At 40.7% G+C, this 27,838-nt stretch overlaps 1 protein-coding gene across 1 annotated transcript; it reads right to left on the bottom strand.

Annotated features, from left to right (window-relative positions):
• ghitm (growth hormone inducible transmembrane protein) lies at positions 1 to 27,838 on the bottom strand. Its single transcript, XM_073025192.1, has 9 exons — positions 27,725 to 27,838; positions 21,436 to 21,613; positions 14,436 to 14,538; positions 13,604 to 13,715; positions 11,819 to 11,960; positions 10,837 to 10,945; positions 6,961 to 7,149; positions 6,696 to 6,867; positions 1 to 395 (listed from the first exon to the last, which is right to left on the bottom strand). Exons 2-9 carry the CDS (start codon positions 21,565 to 21,567, stop codon positions 308 to 310), a joined length of 1,047 nt encoding a protein of 348 aa, XP_072881293.1. The 5' UTR covers positions 21,568 to 21,613; positions 27,725 to 27,838; the 3' UTR covers positions 1 to 307.

Genomic DNA, 27,838 nt, shown 5'->3' with positions numbered 1-27,838 from the left:
TGATGTTAACAAGACTTTATTAAACTGGAAGAGTCACTGAATATTTTAAATTGCTGTAATATACAGATATTAATAAACTATTGCACAAGGTAATTTCATTTGACACACCTTATATTCCCAGTATAACTTCAATTTTACTTGCTGAAGAAAACAAAGGAGATGCAAAGCTGTTCTAAGTCAACCTAATGTCCCACAAACAATAGATGTCTCAGCAGAGGTTTAACATCAACTCCTTCTGATTAGGTTTATTCCAATGGTGATGGGACAACAAGTACATTTCACAGGAAGTCATCCAATTTCTTTCCCATTACTTCCTTCTGTTTGCGCCACTACTTGACAGTATAGTTGCTACTCGAATGAAGATGTTTAACGTATCCATGTAAATCCCCATGCATCTGTAATAAAGAAGCAGTGTTAACATCAACAGACAAAACAGATTTAAATCAGAATGTCAGTATAGCCTAATCAAGGAAGGGATAAAGGGATCAGAATAGGTTTCTATTTGTTCAACATCTGTTAGCTCTGCTTGGATTGTCCTGTCATCTGGCTAGGTTTCTGTAAAGTCAGCACGTGGGTGTCCAAAAATATCTGGATGCACCCTAGGTTTGTTCCTGTGGACCCAACATCTGGTCCCCTGAAAGTATACACTTCTATAAGTCCAATATTTGTTGGATTTGCTTGGGTCATCCCAATATCTAATAACACACCAACAGTACCACGACTGAGCACCAGTGCTCACAAATCAAGGATCAATTCCTGCTGCTGTCTGTAAGGATCTTGTACATTTTCACCTTGACTACCTGGGTTTCTTCTCACATCCCAAAGGCGTAAAGTTAGGATCGGCAAGTTATTGGCATACTACGTTTGCGCCAGAAGTGTGGGGTACCCTCAGCACAATCCTTGGACTGTGCTGGTCGTTGATTTCACTGCATGTTTCGATGTACATGTGACAAATCAAACTAATCTTTAAGATTACTAGATAAGAAGCCTGTTAAATAAATGTCTGGCTTACTTATGAATCAGGCCTCTTGGATACAGTGATCAGCAATCTTCCTGAACGCAAAGATCCTCTCAGATGTATCAGAGGATACATCCATTTGGTAACCATGCAGTTAGAAACAAGGTCAATGTTAGTTTACAGCTGTTATACCAACAGTCCTCGTTTCAGAGTTGAATCAGGTCTGAATAGTTGCTGCCTCCATAGCCAACTGATTGTCCAATTAAGAAAATCCTCACAACCTCTATAAACACTATACCCTCATAATAACCATAATCTCACACTTACCCAAGATATTCATTTTGTTTTTACTCTTTCCCATTTCAATGGTCTTCAACCTGAAATGGTAACTGTTTTTCTTTCCACAGATGCTACCTGACTCAAAAGTATTTCAAACATTGATTTTAATTCTAGATTTCTAACATCTGCATTTTCATTTGTGTTGAATTCTCTCCCAAAAATGCAGAACTTTAAGTTCTCCTCTGGTCTCTGGCAGGATTTCCCTGTCCTTTTTGTCATGTTCACCCTCAGTAGGCATCTCAATGACACCTTGGTCTCACTTTCTCTTCAACTAATAACCAATTTGATTTTGTGCCTTAATGGTTCTGATGAATATTCTTTGAGCTGAAAAACTTTCTTTCAAAAGATATTGCCTGACCTTTGGTGTATTTTCAGCATCAGCAGCTTTTGGATTTTCTTGGTGCTCAGAGGTTTGACCGTTACAGGGAAAAAAAAACAATTTTTTACCTTTACACATAATCACCTGAATCCAAGGGGGACCAATATCCTTGCAAGTAGGTTTGCTAGAGCCATTAGGGAGGGTTTACACTAATTTGGCAGTGGGGGTTGGGAACTGAAGTGATAGGACAGAGGGCAGTTAGTATACTAGTATGGAGTGTGCAGTGAGGCTGAGGAAGGACAGGTAGATGATGAGGCAAAATTGCAGTCTGTGGGATGAGCTGAGGTGTATCATGGGGTAAAATTGACAAGGGTGATGAATACAGTGCTGAAGGTGTTATAGAAACCTAGAAAACCTACAGCACAATACAGGCCTTTTGGCCAAAGTTGTGCCAAACATGTCCCTACCTTAGAAGACCCTATTGTAACTGCCTCCACCACCGTTGCTGGCAGCCCATTCCACGCACTCACCACTCTGAGTAAAACACTTACCCCTGACATTTCCAATTATTTGAATGCATGCAGTACACAGAGTAAAATCTTGTTAAGTTGATAAAGATTGGTAGGTATGACTGTGTGTGCAACAGTGAGTCATGGCTAAAAGAAGATCATAGTTGGGAGCTAAACATCCAAGGATACACATAATATTGAAAAGATAGACACTGGGGGTGGGTTGCTCTGTTGATAAAAAAAATGAAATCAAATCCTTAGAAGGAAGTAACATCGGATTGTAAGACGTAAAACCCTTGTGCGTAGAGTTAAGAAACTGAAAGGGTAAATATACACTGATGCGAGTTATACACAGGTCTTCTAACAGTAGCTGGGTTGTGTTACAAATTACAATGGGAGATGAAGGCTTGTTAAAAACAGGAGTGTATGGGGGATATCAATAAGCAGATAGATTGGAAACATCAGGTTGGTGCCAGATCCCAAGAAAGAAAATCTGTAGAATGCCTATGAGATGAATTTTTATAGCAGCTTGTGCTTGAGCCCATTAGGGGAAAGGCATTCTGGATTGGGTGTTGTGTAATGATCCAAATTTGATTAAAAAGCTTAAGGTACTAGGATGTTACCAGGGTTTCAGCACTTAAGTTACAGAGAAAGGTTGAACAAGTTAGGTCTCTATTCATTGGAGCGTAGAAGGTTGAGGGGGGATTTGATCGAGGTATTTAAAATGTTGAGAGGGATAGATAGAGTTGACGTGAATAGGCTGTTTCCATTGAGAGTAGGGGAGATTCAAACGAGAGGACATGATTTGAGAGTTAGGGGGCAAAAGTTTAAGGGAAACACGAGGGGGTATTTCTTTACTCAGAGAGTGATAGCTGTGTGGAATGAGCTTCCTGTAGAAGTAGTAGAGGCCAGATCAGTTGTGTCATTTAAGGTAAAATTGGATAGGTATATGGATAGGAAAGGAGTGGAGGGTTATGGGCTGAGTGCGGGTAGGTGGGACTAGGTGAGATTAAGAGTTCGGCACGGACTAGGAGGGCCGGAATGGCCTGTTTCCGTGCTGTGATTGTTATATGGTTATATGGTTATATGGTTAAAAGCACCCTTAAGAGGCAGTAACATAATATGCAGTTTGAGAAGAAAAAGTGGAATTAAATTATTACAGTAAAGGGAATAATAGAGGCATGAGAGGAGCTGGTCAAAGTTGACTGGAAGGGGACACTGACAGATGACAGTAGAGCAGCAATGGCTGGAGTTTCTGGAAGCATTTAGGAAGATGCAGAATAGATACATCCCAAAGATAAAGTAGTACTCTAAAGTGAGGATGAGGCAACCATGGCTGACAAGGGAATTCAAAGACAGCATACGGGCACAGAGGATTAGGAAGCTTTAAAAAAATTTAAACAGAAAATGGAACTAAAAAAATTTTAAGGGGAGAAAAGATGAAACATGAAGGTAAGCTAGCCGATAATATAAAAGAGGACACTAAAAGCTTTCTTAGATTATAAAGAATAAGAGAGAGAGTGGATATTGCACAGTTGGAAAATAATGGAAATGTTAGTAATGGGGGATAAGGAACTGGTGGACAAGCCTAGAACACAGAACATTACAACACATGTACAGGCCATTCGGCCCACAATGTTGTGCAAAATCAACTAAAAAGCAAATCAAAATCACCCAAATACTAATCCCTCCTTAAGGAGTTATTTTGAGAGGGAAGAGAGAAAAGGGGAAAAAGAACTAAAATCAAAAATTAGGGATGGGGTAAGAAGGGGAGGAGGGGCATTAACAGAAGTTAAAGAAATCAATGTTCATGCCATCAGGTTGGAGATGGAATAGATAGATAGATAGATAGATAGATACTTTATTCATCCCCGTGGGGAAATTCAACTTTTTTTTTCCAATGTCCCATACACTTGTTGTAGCAAAACTAATTACATACAATACTTAACTCAGTAAAAAATATGATATGCATCTAAATCACTATCTCAAAAAGCATTAATAATAGCTTTTAAAAAGTTCTTAAGTCCTGGCGGTTGAATTGTAAAGCCTAATGGCATTGGGGAGTATTGACCTCTTCATCCTGTCTGAGGAGCATTGCATCGATAGTAACCTGTCGCTGAAACTGCTTCTTTGTCTCTGGATGGTGCTATGTAGAGGATGTTCAGAGTTTTCCATAATTGACCGTAGCCTACTCAGCGCCCTTCGCTCAGCTACCGATGTTAAACTCTCCAGTACTTTGCCCACGACAGAGCCCGCCTTCCTTACCAGCTTATTAAGACGTGAGGCGTCCCTCTTCTTAATGCTTCCTCCCCAACACGCCACTACAAAGAAGAGGGCGCTCTCCACAACTGACCTATAGAACATCTTCAGCATCTCACTACAGACATTGAATGACGCCAACCTTCTAAGGAAGTACAGTCGACTCTGTGCCTTCCTGCACAAGGCATCTGTGTTGGCAGTCCAGTCTAGCTTCTCGTCTAACTGTACTCCCAGATACTTGTAGGTCTTAACCTGCTCCACACATTCTCCATTAATGATCACTGGCTCCATATGAGGCCTAGATCTCCTAAAGTCCACCACCATCTCCTTGGTCTTGGTGATATTGAGACGCAGGTGTTGTGAATACAAGGTGTTGTTCCTCCAACCTGAGTATGGCTTCATCTCGACAGTAGAGGTGGCCATGGATTGACATATCAGAATGGGAATGGGACATGGAATTAAAATGTGTGGCCACTGGGAGATCCTAGTTCCTCTGGCAGACAGAACATAGGTTTTCAGCAAAACCATCTCCCAGTCTGCGTTGGGCCTCACCAATATATAGAAGGCCACACCGGGAGAACTGGACACAGTATATCACACCAGCAGACTCACAGGTGAAGTGTCACCTCATCTGGAAGGACTGTCTGGGGCCCTGAATGGTGGTGAGGGAGGAAGTGTAAGGGCAGGTGTAGCACTTGTTCCTCTTACAAGGATAAGTGCCAGGAGGGATATAGGTGGGAAGGGATTTGGGGGAGGGGGGGGGGAGAAAACGAATGGACAAGGGAGTCGCGTAGGGAGCGATTCCTGTAGAAAGCAGAAAGTGTGGGAAGGGGGAATGTGCTTGGCGGTGGGAACCCATTGGAGATGGCAGAAGTTACGGAGAATTATATGTTGGACACAGAGGCTGGTAGGGTAGTAGGTGAGGAGACCTATATAGAGTGGATGTTTCCTATAATGGGGGAGTCTAGGACCAGAGGGCACAGTTTCAGTATTGAAGGATGTCCATTTAGAACAGAGATGAGGGGGAATTCCTTTAGCTAGGTGTAATGAATCTGTGGAATTCAGTGCCACAGGCAGTTATGGTGGTCATTGGGTGTATTTGAAGTGGAGGTTGACTGGCTCTTCATTAGTCAGGGCATCAAAGGTTACGGCAGAATGCAGGAGAATGGGGTTGACAAGGTAATAAATCAGCCACGATGGAATGGCAGAGCAGACTTGATAAGCCAAATAGCCTCATTCTACTGATATGTTATGGTCTAACACTCCTCAGAAAAAGGAAGCAGTAAGAACTGAAAGTGGTGGAGGGGATTAAACAAATGCCCACAGTTCACCTTTGGTAGCCCAGCGTGAAGAGGAACAGGAACTTTTGATGGACCAGAATTTCAAAAGTGAGACCTTGCTGACCAAATAAGCTGAAGTTATTTATGGTTGAGATATGATTCATAGAACGCTGTAGTATTTTATGATTCTATCAAGAAAGGAATCCTAGCCACACTGCTAGACCTTAGCCTTCTGGTAGTTATCAAGTAGCTAGGAACATAATTGGGCCAAAATGAGTGAGAAAGCTTAGACTGAATAATCATTAGATGACACCTATTACCAACACAACGTCCTCATTGCAAACCCTACCAAAAACATGCTATTCCAAAAGCTAATCAACTGCAGTAGGAAACATTTAAAGATACAAAGAATTTGTAAAAATGAGTATAACCAAGTGCTGTGGCCTTTATCAACCTCACGGTCTAGAGATTAAAATGAATTTAGGTGAACACAATGCATTTATACAATCCCCATAAAATGTCCTTATCACTGAAGGCTGCTGTAAAGTCAGAGGAATGAAATTAGCCAAACAACTGAAAATTTAGTTCTAGATGGATTTAACAGAGTGGAGTAGAAAGGTTTCAAGGAGTATCACTAAACCAATGTTGCAAAGATACCAGCGGAAAAATGGAAGGTGATACAAAAAGTCAGCAAAATTGAAGAAAAGCAGAATTCTTGGCAAATTGTTGGGGGGGGGAAGGATCAGAATATGAGGAATATCAATTTGAAAATTAGACTACAGATCAATGGAGACAAATAAACGCAGAAGTGAGGGTGAGATGCAATTAGGTTACAGTTGTAAATAGTGTTAGGTTACGCAGGATTGGAAATGGGACCCAGCTAATGTAACTTACTCTGGAGGCAAATGGCCTACTGGATCTGTGCACCAAATTCACTCTGGCAGTCTTTCATGAGCTGAGATCTTTGGGGTGCTGAGGATGCAAAAGACTTTTCCTTTTATTTCTTATATGCAAGTTAACTTTATACTTACGCATTGATGGGATCAAATTTCTGAACGCCATAAGCTGGGTACATCTCTGCTCGTTTGATCACCTTCTGGGTATCGTACAGCAGGAACATTCCAAAAAGCACTAGCCCTCCATAGACAGCTACAGAATATAAACCAGCACCAAACACAGAGGTGGGAGGCAGGAACATGGAGCCTGAAGGTACAAGAACGTACAGGCAACAGATAAGCCACAAATGGATTAAGACCTTATTTAAACAGCTGCAGCCACCTTTCTTGAGTCACTTACCTAAAGAGGAAGCAAAAACCAAGCCCAGTCCAACAGCCAATGGTCCACCCATGTTCAGGAACTTCTCACTTGGGGCACACATAGCAACAGTGGAGAGACCTCCCACAATACCTGCTGTGTACCAGGCTGCTCTTATCAGTAGAGGCCCACCAAGAAGGGTCATAGGAGCAACCACTGCTCCCATCACTCCTAATCAAAATACATATTAAAAAATAATCAGTTTCTGAAGAACACATATTTAAAGATTTCCTTTAAACTAACTTTGGAACTGCAGAATATTGAAACAAAAACTCTTTGAAAGTGCATTGCTTAAATATTTTTGGGAATTAGGTGTGGCTCAAGGCCAGAATACATGCACATCTTTAACAGTTCTTGTGAAAGTGGACACAAGACACATTCATGACCTGCCAAAAGTCTGTCTAGTGAAAATTTCTCTATGGTGCCATCCCATTTCCCACCAGGCCTGGAGATAAACAAGCTTCTGCCTCCTTCACAGTTCAGATGAAGGGTCCACAACACAATTTCCTCCTCCTCCGCCCCCCCCCATAGACACAGACTAACTTGCTGCATATTTATGACATCTGCATTTTCCTTTTTTGACTTTCAATGAGATGTGTTTACCATGGAGAACCTTAAAGTGGTGGTATTTCTATGTGCTAGCTACCTTCATCAGTGGTAGAGTTTGCAAGTTTGCAGCTTTGGGAAGAGCTGTCAGTATGACAAGTAAATAACTTCCATGCATTTTACTGATGGCATGTATCACAATACACTAGTGGGGGAGCAAATAAACTTTTAGGATGGCCAACGAAGAAGCAAAAGCCTATAATAGAAATTTATGTGCTAAGTCTTGAGACCTCCAGTCTCCCGAATAAATACATCTGCACCAAACTGCAACTCCTGAGAAAATGTATTATGGAACTGGAACTGCAGATTACTTTCAACTCATACGGGAGAAATGACAAGGTGATAAATAGGAGCTACAGGAGGCAGTAACTGGGTGACTGTCAGAAGGAAGGGAAATGCATAGCCAGTGCAGTTACTGTGACCACTCCCTTAGTAAGTATACAACTTCAGATCATATTGGGGGGGCAACTTATCAGGGAGAGCCAGAGTGACTGAGTATCTGACACAGAGTCTGTTACTGTGGTTCAGAGGTGACGAAGACTACAATGATGATAGAAGATTCCATAGTCAGAGGAACACAGATGAGATTCCTTGGGCATAATAGAAACAACTGGATGACATATTGTCTCCCAAGTGCCAGAGTCAGGAATATCTTGGATCAGGTCCATGGCATTCCCTGGGGAGAGAAGCAGCAGCCAGAAGTCTTTGTAAATACTGGCACCAATGACATAAATAGATAAGGTGAGAAGGTCCTGAAGAGATTTTAGGGAGCTAGGTAAAAAGCTGATAAACAGCACCTCCAGGGTAGTAATCTCTGCATTGCTGGCTGTGCTATACACCAGTGAGGGTAAGAATGATTTGGCAGATGAACAAGTGGTTGAGGAACTGGGGTGGAGTTCAGATTTATGAATCACTGGGATCACTTCTGGGGAAGTACAAAATGGATGGGTTACCACTGAACCCGAAGGGGACCAATAACCTTGGGGAAGAGTTTGCTAGAGATGCGTATGAGGGTTTAAACTAATTTGGTAGGGGGGTGGAAACCAGAGTGATAATGCTGAGGATGAGGTAGTTGGTTTACAAGCAGAGGTAATGTGTAGAAAGACTCTCATCAAGAAGCTGATGATAGGGCAAAATTGAAGTCAAGTAGACATCTCCTTGCAATGTAAAAGGCGGATAAAATTGAAAAGGGTGAATACAGGACTAAAGGTGTAATATATGAATGCACACAGTATTATGGATAAGATAGATGTACTTGTAGCACAGTTACAGAATGGCATGTATGATGTTGTGGACATCACTGAATGATGGCTGCAAGGAGGTTATAGTTGACTGGAAAAGAATATTGGCAAGGATAATGGCAGACAAGCAATGGCTGGAATTTCTGAAAGAAATTTGGAAGGCGCAGAATATATCCTGAAGGAGTAGTATTCTAAAGGCAAGATGACACAAGCCAACAAAAAGCCAAAGAGAGGTCATATAATACAGCAAAAATTATTGGGAAAGTAGAGGGTTCAGAAACTCTTAAAAAGCAACAAATGGCAACTGAGAAAGTCATTAAGGAAAAGATGGAATGTGAACAAACTAGCCACTAATATTAAAGTGGATAGCAAATATTTTTTTCAGATACATAAAGCGTAAAAGAGGTGAGAGTGGATAATGGATTCAGTCACCTGGCTCAGATGGTGCACTCCCCGGGGATCTGAAAGAGGTGGCTGGAGAAATTGTGGAGGCATTAGTAATGATCTTTCAAGAATGACTAGATTCTGGAATGGTTCCGGAAGACTGAAAGATTGCAGATGTCACTTTACTCTTTGAGAGGAGAAAGTACAGAAGAAAGGATATTATAGGCCAGTTAGTCTAACCTCTGATTGGGAAGATGTTGGTGTTGATTGTTAAGGATTTGGTTTTGGGATACTTGGAGGCACATGATAAAATATGCCATAGTCAGCCTGGTTTTCTCAAGGGGAAATCTTGCCTTAGTAATCTGTTGGAATATTTTGAAGAAACAACAAACAGGATAGACAAAGGAGAATTGGTGGATGCTGTGTACTTGGATTTTCAGAAGGCCTTTGACAAGCTGCCACACATGAGGATGCTTACCAAGCTATGAGTCCATGGTATTATTACAGGAAAGGTTCTAGCATGGATAAAGCAGTGGTTGATTTGCAGGAGGTAGAGTGAGAATAAAGGGAGCCTTTTCTGGTTGGCTGCCAGTGACTAGTGGAGTTCCATAGGGTCTGAGTTGAGACTGTTTCTTTATCATATGTCAATGACTTGGATGACAGAATTGATTGCTTTGTTGCAAAGTTTGAGGAGGTTACGAAGATAGGTGGAGGGGCAGGTAGTTCTGAGGAAGTAGAGAGGCTACAAAAGGACTTGGATTAGGGGAATGGGCAAAGAAGTGGCAGATGGAATACAGTGAAGTGCACAGTCATGTATTTTGGTAGAAGAAATGAAAGGGCAAGTCTACTTTCTGAATGGAGAGAAAGTCCAAAAATCTGAGGTATAAGGAGACTGGGAGTCCTTGTGCAGGATTTTCTCAAGGTTAATTTGCAGGTTGAGTCAATGGTGAGGAATGTAAATGTGCTGTTAGTATTCATTTCAAGAGGACTAGAATACAAGGGCAAGGATGTAATGTTGAAACTTTATAAAGTACTGATGAGGCCTTACTTGGGAGTACTCTGAGCAGTTTTGGGCCCCTTATCTTAGAATGGATGTGCTGACATTGGAGAGGGTTCAAAAGGAGGTTCGTAAATATGATTTCAGGATTAAACATCTTGTCATATGAAGAGCGTTTAATGGTTCTGGATTAACTGGAATTTAAAAAACGAGGGGTGACCTAATTGAAACCTATCAAATGTTGAAAGGCTTTGATAGAGTGGATGTGGGAAGGACGGTGGGAGCAGACAACTTCAGAATAGAGAGGCATCCTATTAGAACGGAGATGAGGAGCAATTTCTTTAGGTAGTGAGTGGTGAATCTGTGGAATCTGTTGCCACAAGCAGCTGTGGAGGCCAAGTCTTTACATATTTTTAAGGCAAAGCTTGAGGGATTCTTGATTGGTCAGGGCATGAAGAGATACATGGAGAAGGAAGGAGATTGCAGCTAAGAGGGAAAATGGATCAGCCTTGATGAAATGGCAGAGCACTCTGTAGACCAAATGGCCTAATTCTGCTCCTATAGCTTATGGTCTAAAAATAATTGCTGCTGGCTAGTTTATTTTAAACCAAAGTCTGACAGATTCCTCACCGGCATGTAACATCCAGGCTAGGTGCTTAGCATTCAGTCCTTTCTCATAAGGTAGAGATCTCACCAACATTCCTGCACCGATCATTGCTGCAAAAGTTGCTCCTATTGCCTTTTAACAATAACAGAGGGGAAATGGGTATCAGGAAACTAATAAGCATACACAAACCTGTAGAATGCTGTAAACTAACCAACAAAGGAAATAGCCATTCTCCAATTCTGAAATATATTACTTGCTCCATAGAATACACCAGAACTGTTTCAGCAGTCATTTAAGACTTTGGATAAAATTCATTAGGAACGAAAGACTTGTCAGCTCATAGCCCACAAGCTGTTCAGTATCCTTCCTTGGTGATTGTAATATTCCTAAATTCCTCCCTCCCGTTTCCTGATTTACAGCTGGGAAATTAAAAGTGATGTGGAATACTTTTTTTGCTTCACTTGACATCTTTCGTTATTAATTCCTCAGACCAACTCTCAGTTTGCAGGTAGGGTACTGCACATAGTGTGGTGGTAGGGCTATACAACATGATGGAATCTTCGACATTCTTCTGTTAAATAATTGAAACATTGATGAAACAATGTTTCATTAACTGAAGGAGTACCGTGACTGCTACCATGACAGGGTTTTCCTTCCCCATACTTAAACAAATGCCAAGTAGCCCACAGTAAATGTTGAAGACCCCCAGGACCACATTTATAACACTATTGTCATATTCAAATATATTCTCAGATGTTAAATGCACAAGAAGCCTAACTAGCTGGCAACAATATTTGTAAAATGGCTGTGGCCAAAACAGCAAGTCATTCTCAAACTAACATTTATTGAAGAAGCCAACAAAAAAATAAACCAGAAAATATTTTGGGTAAAAAAACTGAACATGACATTCCTTTAAGGGGATATTGAAAGTAATTATTAGGGTAACAGTAAAAAGCTTCTGCACAGCAAACATCAATAGAAGTATCATTATTTTCAGCCACTTACCAAAAATGAACTCCTCATCATCAGATTCATGATCGCTGGTGACCTACTGATTGCCACAGCTGAGAGTGCTGTTAACCCCACACTTCCCGAAAAGTACATGTATGTGGAATGAATCCTCTCTTTTACATACTGTGGCCAGATGCTGCAAGACAATTTTAGTTAGTAACTTTTTAAGCAGATTGGACTCTAGATCAAAATTTGTTCACCATTCTATTTTTCAGCATCATTTTTTGTTCAATGAATCAGGCGTCTTGGGAGGGCAAGATATGGACATAACTACTACAGTGAAATTCTTCCAACAGGATTTTGCAAGATTACCACTACATTTTCTCTGATAAATTAACCTGCATAACTCAGCATTGTTCTTGATACTTGATTTAATAGCTAAACTTACCTGCCTATAAGCCCAGTTATCAGACGAGAACCTAACAAGTAACCTTGGGAAATAGCCAGAAATAATGACATAGGAAAACAAACAACTTTTAAAAATTATCTTTGAGATTAGTTTTTCTTATTTGTTACTTCAGCCCATAATGATCTGTTAAATGAGTTGAATTAAAATTTCCTAATACCCTGGTTAAGAACATGTTTTATTTTATTACTACAGTTATGCTGTTGGGTATTTTATTTTCTGCAGATTTTTTGTAGTTCTGTTACTCAAATTTTACAGTCCAGTATTTTGCTTCTGTTAACATAACGCATCATTTGATTAGCATAACAATATTGTATCAGTTCGTAACAGGCTTTGAGGAAAGCTCGAATCATGTCTGGTGCCTTTCAAGCAGAATATGGGTTCAGTGCTGTGAGTAATTAAAGTGAAGCACATGACTACACATCAATGAATGTTTATGTGCACATAATAGACTGGTTTAACTGTAATGGATGCCTTTTCTGTTGAACGTTTGTTAAAGCTGAAATATTTGTAAATATATTTACACTAAGTTTATGCTGGTGTAAGTTCCATTATTTCCTGGTGAATGATAACTTTTGCATAGGACTGTATTTATACAATATTCACCATACTTTCGCTCCATTAATAGAACATTCCAACTTTTCTGTTTGCATTGAACCTAGTCCTAGGTGTGTGTTGTTTACTGAAAATAGCCATCTCACTATTACCCATACATTGCTGAGTCATGTGGCTGTTAGTCCAGAAATAGTTAACAAGCCTAATTTGTTACGAGCCATAGTGAAAGGGTTCCAGGTGCAGTAACAGCAAGATGATTTTAAAAATATATGGAAACCAAAATGCAAGCCTCTAAGTGGTCTGCATGCAAATCACAGCTGGTTTCGCAGTGGATCTATAGTTAACCTTTAGATTGATTAGAGAAGAACAGGGCTGTGAAAGCTAGTATTCTCATTGCTGATCACCATCCAATGACTGCTACTGCCAGACCAGAACCAGTACATGATGTGACTTCTTCAAAAAATACCTGATTATTAAATTAGCATTTAAGTGAGGACGATAAAACACAAGAGCAGAATTAGGCCATTCAGTCTAATGAGTCTGCTCTGCCATGCCATCATGGCTGATTTATTATCCCTTTCAACCTCATTCTCCTGCCTTCTCCCTGTAACCTTTGATGCCCTGACTAATCAAGAACTAATAATATCATAAGGAGAGGTAGTGTTTCTGACCAAATTGTGTAGAACACTGTCTGAACAGCACAAGATTGAGAACTTATTTGTTTAAAATTATCAACACTGAGAAGTTGAAATTAAGTTTCTTACAAATCAATTGTGTTATTACTCAACATAGCTACTTGCCAAGAGCTATATACTTACATAGCTTTTTCAATAGCTCCAATCTCATTGGACATTCCCAGTCCATAGTAACAAAGTGCCCCGAGACCAAGAGCTGCTCCTCCAGCAATGAACAATCTTCCAGTGTTATCAACTGAAATTCAACAATTCAGCTTTCAGAGCATATTGTAGAGACAGCCAAGATACTTTCACACATATTAAGTTTCAGGCAATCCAATTCATCATCCATAATACTTGTTAAATGGGAAAACTTACTGAAGGGTTTCCAAATGGCAAGTTAATGCAAATTAAGGGAGAGGTATAAATAAAGTTTTGCCTTATTTCTAATCTGACAATGCTTGTACAGCAGCCAAAATTTGATTGTGAATAAAGCCCATGCTGAGCCTAAACTGCCTTTTCACAATGTTAACACATTATTCATTGTAAGAATTGAGGAGCATAAATAATGAATTAAATGCTCAAGTTGTAGTTCATCAAGGATTTAAATGTATGGCAATATAGAAGAAAGGATGATTGTGCAGAAACAAATTCACAACTAAAGGAACAGAAAACTAAAGAGGTGCAGCAGTCCTGTTGGAACAAACAGAACTAGAAGACAAAGACACCTTGGAAAAGAAGAATGAATGGCTTGGGAGAGATGATCGAAAGTTGGGAAATGTTTAAATTGATCACATATACAAGAGCAACTACACAAAATGTACTCAATTTTCTCCTATGGAGATGCCTTATAAGCATTGGAATGTCAAGTTTATGGACCCATTTTTTAACAATATAATCTCTAAACAATAAAACTACCCCAGTAAAAGCCCATGAATGTTTTACAGAAGGATGTTTTACTGAATCTGGACCTTACATTTGGCTGCAGTCTCCAGTGATGGGCTGAACATTACTTCCTTCATCTTCTCTCGCATTGTTTTTGCTCGCCGTACAGCAACACGTGACTTGGTGGCATAATTCTGGCAAAGGTGAACATTCAAGTTCAGAAATATATATTTAAGGAAGAAACGCATCTGCACATACAATGAGAATGTGGAAACAGACACCACCCAAATACATGACAATATGTATACCAATACTTTAAGCTGCCTTTTCAGTTGATTTTCTAATAACTAAAGTTTAAAGTACACTTATGATCAATGTATACTATATATAAGCCTTGAGATTTGTCTCCTTACAGGCAGCCACAAAACAATCAAGCATAATAGAATCCAGTAAAAAGGACCATCAAATATCCGATGTGCCAAAAAGAAATTGTGCAAGCAATAAGTAAGTAAATAGCATACAGAACTAAAGTTCATAGCCACAAAGTCAGTCATCATTGCAGCTGATCCAGGAGTCTGTTATTGCAGGCCACAGCCACAATCAAGCAAACCTCACCAGGCAGTGACCTGAAAATCACTGCTTGCCTCTGTCCCCGACACCCTGACTTTCTATCTGGCCCAGCGCTTAAATTGTCCAAACATAGGCTCCTTCTTTGCTCTCAGGCCCAAGCACTGCCACTTGGTTACACTCTTGGGCCCAGGCCCATAACTAACCTTTCCAATCTGGTCCAGCGCTTAAAATGTCAAACATTGGCTCGTTTCCAGCTGTCAGGATCGAACTCCGCTGTCTCAACTCTGCCTTGCCTGGCACACCTCACATTGGATCTGACGCTTTAAATTGGCTCCCAGTCCACTGCAGCAATGGCAAAACTTTGGCTCTCGGGCCCGGGCCCCACTACCTCCATTCTGCCCATACACGCCATGTTGCAACCATCCTGCACATTTGAGACTTCACGCTACAAAAATGCCAGGTCATATAGATAGTTCAGAAGCTCAACTCCGAAAGTGAAGTTACAGGCTATTGATTGCTGTGATCGTTTTCCAGAAAAAGTGAGATTAATGGAATAATTAGTAATTTTATTTGCTGCTAGTAAGGTGTTGCAGTGTTTCAACAATGCCATCTTAAAACCAAAATTAGCAGTTATAACTCGCGCAAACGTAGTGCACAACTACTACTACTACCACATGGTATGTACTGCCATTCAGCAAATTACTTTAGTTAACTATTAACTTTCTTAACTCAATCATCACTGGAAGAGAACCAAATGAGCAGTTTCATACAACTTCCTCTTTAAAAACACTGGCAATGAACTGCTGACAAACTTCACAATGAATACTACACCGTGGTAACACTTGATTTAAATGTTTTCTATATAATACCATCATGATACACTGTCTTCAATCTATAACTTTTTGGCTAGAAACATACCATTCGCCAGCAGATATAAATGTCACACTTCCTGCCAGATCATTTCGTCTTTATCAAGGTCACAGAGCTCTATGCTTACAATTAGAGTTCAGTAATATAGTGGATTCCAGTTAATTGGGCCATCGGTTAATCAGGGCAGCCGCTTATTTGGGACAACTATTAAAGAACAAAAACTGATTGAGAAAATAGCTGGGATTTATTTGAATCACTATGCCACTTAATTGGAATAGGAGACTGTTGCAAACAGTTTTTAAATAGAGTCAGTTTGTGCTACATTACCCATTTAGGCTAATTGACACTGAAAAGGCAGTGATTTTTGATAATTTCGTTTTTTTATTTTTAAAAATTTCACACCTCTGCCGAGATGCCACAAGGTGTCTGTGCTGATTTTGTTCATTTAGTCAAAAGAACACTGCAGCTTACACTAGATGAATTCCTCCATCTATAACTATTAGGAACTGACACCCAGTTTTATAGCACTGTAGTAGTATTGGTACTCTAATTTATTCTGTATTTCAATAAGATACGTAAATAGTTTGTTATTCAGTTAAATAGCACTTTGTCTTTTTTTCCATACCTTTAACTATTTCCATGAAACTTCAGCTAACTGGGGCAGCTGCATAATTAGGCCATAATGTATAGTCCTGATATGTCTGAATTAACTGGAATCCACTGTATATTCTGTGTCTTCAATTTTGGAGAATGGCACCTTATCTATGAAATCATGGCAGTCTAAACAATAGTACCAAGGTGGATGTAATTTTTAGAAGTTAAAAAAGCTAACATTAGATGGACACCAGCCCTTCATTAAACCTTGCAGCATTGATCCCTAATGTCAAGCATCACACACAAAATGCTGGAGGAACAGCAGGCCAGGCAGTATTTATGGAAAAAGAGTACAGTGGATGTTTTGGGTTGGGCCAAAACTCTTCCTGCCTGAAACGTTGACTATACTCTTTTCCATAGGTGCTGCCTAACCTACTGAGTTCCTCCAGCATTTTGTGCATGTTGCTCAGATTTCCAGCATCTACAGATTTTCTTTTGTTTGTCTTTCTTGATGTCAAGATGTTTAATGTCATTTCCAGTACACAAGTATAAAGGAAAACAAAATAATTTTAACTCTGGATCAGTTGCAGCACAAAAATAAACACAATCATAAGAAATACAATATGTAAGATAGCCTATATACATAGATTTATGTCCATCCAAAAAGTTATGTCCAAGAAGTGTCTGTACACAAGATGACTAACAGGAAATGATTAAGTAGTGGTGGTGTGGCGGGGGTTGTGGAGGGGTGGATAAGTGAGTGAAGGTTGATCAGCCATACTGCTTGGGGAAAGTAACCATTTTTGAGTCGGATGGTCCTGGTGTGGATAATACACTCCCTGATGGGAGAGGGGCGTACAGTCCATAAGCAGACTGGGTGGGATCATTCATGATGCTACTGGTCTTTTTCTGACACTGTTCCATATATATGCACAACAAAATACAAAATAAAATTTAGTACCTGAAAGTGCATTGCATGTTATATAGGGCAGATGTACAGAAGGAACAGAGGGGAAAAATGCAAATTAAAGCCTCTCTTCAACCCATTACTTAAAGAATCCCTAGTTTAAAGGGTGATGTGGCAAATAAAATGAAAGCCTAAATAGTACTATTTCTCTTCCAAGATCACACTATGAAGTTTCTCTCTTCCTTCATTGTGCAAGAAATAACAGCAGAGCCTTACTTATAAGTGATAATTCCCTGCGCATACTGACTTGACATCGAAGGCATGCCTGATAATAGCAGCTGCATTTTTGCCCCCTTTCACCACCATGCTTTAACAACACATGGACCAATGTGCTGCTGTTGGGAATAGCAGTACATTATGACTCATATCATTTTAGAGTCAAGTGGTAAGGAGAAACCGGCATTCAAGAAACCTCGAAGAGGTGCCCTATTAAGAGAGCCAAACATTACATCAGTGCCTCTCAGGATGATGCAACACTGAATGGTGTACAGAGGAAATTAGGACCAGAATGTATGCACAATTACCACTGGTTTATATTGATGCAAGTTCAGTGGCTGATATGTGAGAAGCTTGTGAGTTTCTTTTAGCTTATCAAGCAGTTAAGGTGTGTCCAGCCTTTCAGAATGCCATTACTTGGAGAAGAAAAGTTGGTGATGGTATCTGGTAGGCCAAGGTTAAAAATAATATAGAATTGCCAGTAAATATTAAAATATAAAAAGGAAAATGACAGTTACAATGAATTAATTAGTTAACACAAGCAGATTGAGGAGCTTTAGTGTCAAGTTGGAGCTGGAGGCTTAGCTATGAACACTCCGTACTTCATGGAGGGGAGAAATACATGTATGCTTTGTATTGAATGACGTGTGAATATCACGAGATGGGTATTCACTGATTGGTTGGGTACAGGGGAATACAACTGTATGAGGCTTAACCTTTGCAACTGTCCAAGTCAGTGAGGATCTTTCAATCCTTTTGGTTAATAAATGAGAAGGTGGACACACTTGGCCTTTGGAATGAAACAATTGGTTTGAGTGCAAATAGAAGGATGAGAAATGGCTTAAATATGACAGACTGCAACTCAAATATTCCACTATCCACTACTGAACACTATTAAACAGTACTAGATATTTAGGAAGCATGAAAAAGGTGGAGGAGTGGCTCAGTAATTAATGATAGTTTAAGTATAATATAAAGGGATGACTCAGCAGGAAAACCAGATGTAGAGAGTGTTTGGCCGTTGATATGAAATAACAGAGGCAAGAAGCCACTGGTGGTAGCAGTGTACAGCGGCTATAGGCAGCAGCATAAGGAAAATATTAACATGTAGCGGTGTGCTACACGCAGCGCTAAAATAACGACACGGAGTTGGTAAACTGCAATTAAAGATGATTTTATTCGAACTTCACAGCCTTGCTTTAAAGCCTCCCTCATCCCGTCCTCCCCGGGCACGGATGCTCTAAGGGACACGTACTCACAAACCCCCGCAGGCTTTTTTCCTTTGTTACGGACCTGGCCTTTGTGCCTGCGCGCTGGCTATTTGTGAGCCGGTTCGAGTGCGCTAGGAAGTGGGTCGCCACAAACAGAAGCATGACAGAGAGGTAAGGTAATAATTCAGGGGTTGAGGGGGATCAAATTTAATCTACATTCTGAAAAAAAATCCAGACGTTTCAGGGCAAGATCCTTCTTCAGGACACTAGGGCAAGCACCAATCCCTGAAGTAGTCCTGAAGGAAGATTTTGGCCCGAAACATCGACTGTTTACTAATTTCCTTAGATGCTGCCTGACCTGCTGAGTTCCTCTAGCACTTTGCATTGCTTTGGATTTCCAGCATCTACAGAATTTCTCATGTTTTACACACCATGAAGGCACTTCAAGGTAGTAGCAACCATAATTTTAAATAGAAGTTTACATTTGTCGAGGAAGAAAAGAACAGCTACAAGACTAGTATTAAACTTAATGCAAGGCAATTATAAGGACATGAAAATGGATTTAAAATGAACTGCCAAATTAGGTTACAGGATTGGAACATTTAACGTGGTCTTCCAGTTTATACAAAATAAGCATTTTTGTACTTATGACAACTTTCAGGAGGATACCATTTGTGATTATCTAGAAAAATTAAAGACAATATTAAATACAATACATGGATTTCAAATTTTCAACATTCCTTCGATTCAGGAATTTTCCTTTAGATCAGAAAATAGAGAATCCTTGAATGTCACAATTGTATTTGCTTTCACTATCACCAGAGGAAGGAAAGTAAACTGCCATAGATGTTACAAAGGGATATAGATTAAGTCAGTGAGCAAAGACGTGGCAGCGTATTACATAAATGGTGAAACACTGCAGAAGGGTCTAGGTGTCTAATTACTAGATTTGTAAAATCCAGTATGCATGTAGAAAAAAATTGGGAAATCATCAGTTTGTTAAAATGGAAACTGAACAAAAGTGGTTATAATTCCAGTACATAGGGTGTTTATGCAATCACATCTGGAATGCACTGTACGGTATTTGTCTCCTTACTTAGGGAAGAATGTTAATGCTTTAGTGGCTCAAAGCTTTACTCGATTTATAGGAACAAAAAATGCTCATAACATTCAGCAACATCAATGGAAAGAAAAATACGATTGTTGTCAAAACTGGAAAAGGAAGAAAGCATGATTGTTTGAAAAAGCAGAGACTTGGGTGGGGGAAGAGGGAACCTCTCTGATAGACTCAGATATAGGCTGCTGTGTGAAAAAGCTACTTAATAGTAAACTGGGTGGTGATCGAGACCAGTTACAGTGAAATAATATAAACATAGAAAACCTACAGCACAATACAGACCCTTCGGCCCACAAAGCTGTGCCAAACATGTTCTTACCTTTAAACTTTGCTTACATTACATTAATATAGCAAAATTTACAAGTCATGAGATAAAGGCAGCTACAGAAAGTACAAAATCTGTGAAATACAGGGTTCTAAGGAATGCCAAGCAGGTCATATCATGAGAAAGAAAAATTGAGTCAATTGATAGATGATCCAAGGCAGAAGGGCCCAGTTCAAATACAAATTGAAAAATTCACCATCAAATCCAGAATGTAGCATTGTGCCCAAACATACACAAGTTCTGTCCTTCATAGCTTACATTTTAGATGAATCCTGAACAAAAAAAATTACTGTGCACAGAAAGAAATGTGGTTATTCGGATCAGCTATGGTCACATTAAATGGCAGAAAAGACTGAAGGGGTCAAGAAACCTATTCCCACTCCTAATCTTATTGGACTCACTGCATTGTTCTAAACACTGGTGCAGATTTGAATGCTATAAGAACTTGGCGTTCATTTGACATGAGCCAAGTATCAAACCAAAAGAAATTCATTAATTGGATCAATCCAACAATACCATTTCCATGTTTCAACCCAACTATATCTCATTAGTGCTCCCTGTCTCCTGCAGAATTAATTTCACAGCCCTTCTTTCCACCACTCAAGGCTCCACACTATTAAAAAAAACATAAGTATTCAAAATTCTGTTGTCTGCATACAAATTATAAGACCTAATTTTCATCAATCTCACTGAAGATTAGAGAGCCAGCCAGCAGAGTTCAAAACCATTGATGCTCTAATTACTTAATCAACTTAAATTACACACAGCTGCCTTTAGGTGATTTAAACTCATGTCTCTGCATAATACATACAGACATTTAGTTAATCAGACTAACAGCTTAATAATGGTACCATTGTATCACCCCCAAGAGGAATGAGTCTTAGGATACAGAAAATGGAACTTAGATAAGCACAAGTATACATAGGTGAGAAATGAAGAGGTGGAAGGAGAGTACTGGAGTTATCAGTCTAGTGTGACAGAATCCTTTATTAGCTATGTAAATCAAGACTGGGGTGGAGGTGGGCAAAGTTCCTGAAGAAAGTATTAATTAGAGAGAAAACTGAGCTCAAAAGAAAATGCAGTGTAAAAGGCTGCAGTCTGACAGTGGTCAGGGGGAGATTAGTAGCATTGATGGGGGAAAAGAATTTTCAGCAAAGGCTCAAGTGAATAAAACATATTCATCCTTATTATATGAACATTTTAGAAAATGCTTTAACTCACCTGTTTGGGTAGCAAAAGCCATTGACTAGTCTTTAGATTATGACTCCTCCAAGTGATATTTTTCTGAGTGAGGGCAGGCCGTAGGCTCAATGCTGGTAAATTCTTCAGACAGACAAATCTTGCCACCAACATTGTTACTACACTTAAGTCTGATCAGTAACTGCCTAGGAAATGTGACCTGCAGGAAGAGAATGTAAACACTGTACAGTTATGGATTTAAGAGAACAATGCTCATCTATAATCTTTTCTAGTAATCTAGAAAACTACACAGGATGATGCTACTTTAAATAAATGGTGAATTTTTTCCACTTAAAGCAAGCTGTGTTTATTCCAATACTGATCATTAGAATATCACCCACACTGTAACTGAGACACACTGCCAACATAATATTTTAAGTAAATTATCAGTTGCCTGGTTTGGTTATAGTTCATTAATCCAGAAAATTTATAGGTTGAAATAGATAACTACACTCAGGATTGTGTCGTCCAACATCCAGACGTGAGAAACATTGGCTGCCATTCACCAGACCAAAAGTTGCTAATGACTTCAGTAACAAGTTCAAGCTACATGTAAAAGTTAAATGCTTATTCAGCAATAGTATACTTTGCCCACAATTAATTCAGAAATCATTTTGAGCTGATGCTGCTCTCAGCTGACTAGAAGATAATCAAGTCTGGTACCAGGCAACACGAGGACAGCAGTATCCTCACCACTTTCTACCCACTTGGCATTCTATTCTCATAGGCGGGATGACCACAAGTCTGGAAAAACTGTACAGTAATAAAACAGTTATGATACTCATTCAGTGTAATTCTCTTCCCCATCTTAAACTGGGAAAATTTAAAAACAAATTACAAATATTCAATCAAGGACACAACTTTTAAAAAAAGCTATTTGTTTGAGAACAGTTAAAACAGTTGTATCATGATCTGGTGTGGAAACACCAGTGCCCAAGAACAGAAAAGCCTATAAAAAGTGGTGGATCCAGCTTAGTTCATCATAGGAAGTGTCCTCCTCACCACTGAGGACATCTACAATGAGCGCCGCACAAGAAAGAAGCATCTATATCAGGAACCTTCACCATCCAGGCCACGATCTCTTCGTGTTGCTACCATCGGGAAGAAGGTACAGGAGCCTTGGGTCCCATACCACTAGGTGCAGGAAGTTATTACCCTTCAACTATAAGGCCCCTGAATCAGCATGGATAACTTCATTCACAACACTGAACTGATTACTGAACATAACTTTTGGACTAACTTTACAACTCCTGTTCTCGGTCTTACTTACTTATTTTTACTTGTTTCCTTTTGCATTTGCACTGTAGGTCTTTTTGTGTAGTTTTTCACTGATTCTATTGTATTTTGTTTTACTGTGAATGTCTCCAAGAAAATGACTCTCAGGATAGTATCTGGTAATATACATACTTTGATAATAAATTTATTTTAAACTCTGACATGCTATAAAGCATTAGTGTGGCCAAGTATACCCTAGATGACATGTCTTAGACCAGGTTGTGTGGGTGGCCATTTAGGACTACAGGGCACCAACTTTAGGTGTCTACCTCTTAATAGAACATAGAATAGTACAGCACATTACAGGCCCTTCAGCCCACAATGTTGTGACGACCCTCAAACCCTGCCTCCCTTATAACCCCCCACCTTAAATTCCTCCATATACCTGTCTAGTAGTCTCTTAAACTTCACTAGTGTATCTGCCTCCACCACTGACTCAGGCAGTGCATTCCACGCACCAACCACTCTGAGTGAAAAACCTTCTTCTAATATCCCCCTTGAACTTCCCTCCCCTTACCTTAAAGCCATGTCCTCTTGTACTGAGCAGTGGTGCCCTGGGGAAGAGGCACTGGCTGTCCACTCTGTCTATTCCTCTTAATATCTTGTTCACCTCTATCATGTCTCCTCTCATCCTCCTTCTCTCCAAAGAGTAAAGCCCTAGCTCCCTTAATCTCTGATCATAATCCATACTCTCTAAACCAGGCAGCATCCTGGTAAATCTCCTCTGTACCCTTTCTAATGCTTCCACATCCTTCCTATACTGAGGTGACCAGAACTGGACACAGTACTCCAAGTGTGGCCTAACCAGAGTTTTATAGAGCTGCATCATTACATCGCGTCTCTTAAATTCTATCCCTCGACTTATGAAAGCTAACACCCCATAAGCTTTCTTAACTACCCTATTTACCTGTGAGGCAACTTTCAGGGATCTGTGGACATGTACTCCCAGATCCCTCTGCTCCTCCACACTACCAAGTATCCTGCCATTTACTTTGTACTCTGCCTTGGAGTTTGTCCTTCCAAAGTGTACCACCTCACACTTCTCTGGGTTGAAATCCATCTGCCACTTCTCAGCCCACTTCTGCATCCTATCAATGTCTCCTTGCAATCTTCGACAATCCTCTACACCACCACCAATCTTTGTGTCGACTGGAAACTTGCCAACCCACCATTCTACCCCCACATCCAGGTCGTTAATAAAAAGCACAACAAGAAGAGGTCCCAGAACAGACCCTTGTGGGACACCACTAGTCACAACCCTCCAATCTGAATGTACTCCCTTCACCACGATCCTCTGCCTTCTGCAGGCAAGCCAATTCTGAATCCACCTGGCCAAACTTCCCTGGATCCCATGGCTTCTGACTTTCTGAATAAGCCTACTGTGTGGAACCTTGTTAAATGCCTTACTAAAATCCATGTAGATCATATCCACTGCACTACCCTCATCTACATGCCTGGTCACCTCCTCAAAGAACTCTATCAGGCTTGTTAGGCACGATCTGCCCTTCACAAAGCCATGCTGACTGTCCCTGATCAGATCATGATTCTCTAAATGCCCACACATCCTATCTCTAAGAATCTTTTCCCACAGTATTCCCACCACAGACGTAAGTCTCACTGGTCTATAATTACCTGGACTATCCCTACTACCTCTTTTGAACAAGGGGACAACATTCGCCTCCCTCCAATCCTCCGGTACCATTTCCGTGGACAACAAGGACATAAAGATCCTAGCCAGAGGTTCAGCAATCTTTTCCCTTGCCTCGTGGAGCAGCCTGGGGAATCTTCCTTAAACCAGTGCTCCACATTAGAGACTAGAGAAAACATCCAGATGGATTTGTTATGGAGCATCTGGGATGTGGAAAACTGTCATAGATAGTAGGTTTGGTCACACTTCAGGTACAGAAAGATGGGTGACCATCAGGAAGGGCAGCAAGTGCAGGCAACATCATGGGAATCCTCTGTACTAATTCCTTCTCAAAAAACTGTTGAGAGTGAGATTATGGAATGGCAGGTTGTTTTCCTGGTCAGGGATTTCTCTGATCAGGTACAGACATTCTGGAGGAGCAGACAGACCCCAGCCAAAGTCTACTAAACATTGGCAATTACAAAGGTAGAAATAGGAAAGTCAGTTTAATGGATTAGGCAGATGGTTTTTAAAAAACAGGACCTTTCTGTTAGAAGGTTAAAAAACAGGTCATTCCTGACCCATCAAATACACAAATTTGGCAGCGTAGGGGGATGTGGAAAGTCCCACTTGCTGCAAGTGGGAAGAAAAACACAAGCTAGTGGGCAGAGCAGACAGAAGTAGGTTAGGAAGCATGTAACAGCTCGGGAGGCTCAACTGCATCCACTTTATTGCAAAGTCTCATAGGCAAGTTAGCCAAGTTAGAACATGGATCAACACTTAGAATTATGTTGTTATTTTAAATACAGAATTGTTCTTGGGTTAAGGGCAAGACTGGCATCTTAATGTTCTGGGGTGTAGAAGTTTCTATCACGACAGGGGGGAATCAAAAAAGAGGGAGCCCTAGAGCTGATTAGGGAGAAGATAACATCAGAAAATATATGGGGGATCATCCAATTAGGTGTGATGTCTAGAATTAATAAGAGGGGGAATCACTATGCTGGGGTTATAAGATAGGCCTCCCAATAGTTAGCAGGAAGTTGGGGAATTCAGGCTGAGACATTTGACAATTCGCCCACACACCCCAAGTAGCTCAACCTACTGAGTTCCTCCAGGAGTTTTTTTTGGCTTCGGAATCTATCACTTGTAGTCTCTCAAGTCTCCAACTTCAACCATTCCCTGGCAACTGCCCAAACTGAACAAGGCCACTTGAAATGTGGATGTCATCTTTCAATCAAAAGTGAATTTTTTTGGAACACAAGTTGATGGCATTCAGACAGATTGCTGAATTCCCCTATTTGCTGCTGAATTATTGAAAAGGTGAGTTAACAGGAGCTGTGACTTGGAGAAAGAGGCACGAATGATTAACAGAGGTAGGTATTGGGACTAGCTGGTGAGTGTCACTAAACAGACTCTAAAAGAGGCACATCAAAAACACATTCTGCAGATGCTGGAAATCCAGAGTAACACATACAAACTGCTGGGGGGACTCAGCAGGTCTGACAGCATCTATGAGGATTCAGGCCAAGACCCCTCTTCAGAACTTGTAAGAAGCACATTTGAAAATAGTTAATTAATAGTTGTTTGGCTAATCAACTAATAGCAACCAATAAAAAGTTTGGTCAAGCTAAGTGGGTATTTTAACTGTGGGGAACTGAGGCTTTTGTGTGAAGACAAGTAACTGAAGTTGCAGGGTTTTTTGGATTCAATGACCACAATTCTTTTAGTTTTAAAAGTTATGGGAAATATAGAATAGGTCCACAGGTTTAAAAACTAAACTGAAGCAAGCCAACTGTGAGGACATTAGGCAGATTAGAGCTGAGGTTAACTGGGTAACTCCACTTAAAGGCAAAGGAACAGTTGGCAAGTGGTAGATTTCTAAAAGGATTTTATCAGGAGTTCATGGGCATTGTGGACCTATTAGGGTGAACAACAGACATGCCAAGTTCGGGGAACCGTGGGTGACAAAAGGCTTCGGGAAGGGATAAAGGAGGAATTATACATCATGTTTTGGCAGTAAGCTACAAATGAGTTCATTAATGAATATAAAAAGTTTAACACGTGATTCCAGACTCAATTGGCAACTCGGTTTTTTTCCCCCGGGTGATCACATGGGTTTGGGCGGGATGAATAATAAAATTAAATGGGCGGCATGGTGCCCTGTTGGTTGGCACTGTTGCCTTGTGGGATTCGGTGAAAACTAGAGTTAAGATTGGATCAGCCATGATCTTGTTGAATGGCGGAGCAGGCTTGAGGGGCTGATTGGCCTACTCCTGCTCCTATCTCTTATGTTCTTATGAGGCTACAAATCACCAGGGCTTGACTAAGTATACCCAGATGTTATGGGAGACCAAAGATATCAGAGGCTTTCTGAGAAATTAGCTTTGCCATTAGCTACAGGCAAAGTTCCAGAAGATTTAAGGGTGGCTACTGTTGTTCCACTGTTCTAGAAAGGTAGCAAGAACAGGCCAGGAAACTACTGGCTGGTGAGCCTAACTTCAGTTGTTAGGAAGTCACTGGAGGAAATTTGAGGGATAGTATCTACAAATGATGAGACACTCAAGGCCTAATTGGGAACATTCAGCATGGTTGTGTGTGGGAGGTCATTTATCATTAATCTTTGAGTGTTCTGAAGAGATAACGAAGGAGCAATGGATGTTGTCTACGTGGATTCAGTAAGGCTTTGGACAAGGTCAGGCATAGCAGGTGATCTGGAAGGTTAGGTTGCACGGGCTTTGGGGAGCTAAGGAGCTGGATTCAGAAATGGTTTGACGATGGTTGAAGGTCGATTCTTCGACTGGAGGCCTGTGACTAGTAGTAATACCTTGGGACCAGTGCTGGACCACACGTTTGACCCTTAACAGTATGATCCTACTAAGCAACATTTGGGGCCGAGGACTGAAGGGAGGAAGCACATGATGCAAGCTTGTGTCATAACCCGAGCGTAATTCACAATCCAACTGAATAACAGCCAACAGCGACCGAAACACAGAAGCCTTTAAAGAAGTAGCTAAATTCACACGCCAGCTTCACAAAACCTTCAGTGAGAGACATGCCCGGGTTTTACACCAGAGCTCAGTTAACATATGCGCGATGAGCCCCGCCGAAGATAAAGGAGCGATGGGGCCAGACTGCTCCATCCCTGGGCAAGAGAGGAGCGGAGCAGGTGGGATCAGCAAACAGGCACAGGGTTAGCAAGGGTGTGGGTCGAGCGGCCGGCTACCGGGAGACACCCACACCGGTCTCCATTCCCCTTCCCAGTCAGGTCGCGGTCCTCCAACCCACTCCGAGGGAACCCCGACACTACCCACGAGGTACAAGCGCTGTACTTCGACTATTTCCCCCCCACCCCGCATGCCCTGCACTCACCTCCCTCAGAACTGCGACACAACACACTCAACCTTTCCGGAACATTCGCCCGCAGTCACTGCGCATGCGCCGCAATTAATCCGGCTTCCTGAACGACAACGGGCGGCGGAGCTG

This window comes from Hemitrygon akajei, chromosome 21, assembly GCF_048418815.1.
Source record: "Hemitrygon akajei chromosome 21, sHemAka1.3, whole genome shotgun sequence".
Classification (NCBI taxonomy): Eukaryota; Metazoa; Chordata; class Chondrichthyes; order Myliobatiformes; family Dasyatidae; genus Hemitrygon; species Hemitrygon akajei.
The sequence above is the reverse complement of the archived record's forward strand: the minus strand, read 5'-3'. Positions and strand labels throughout refer to the sequence as shown.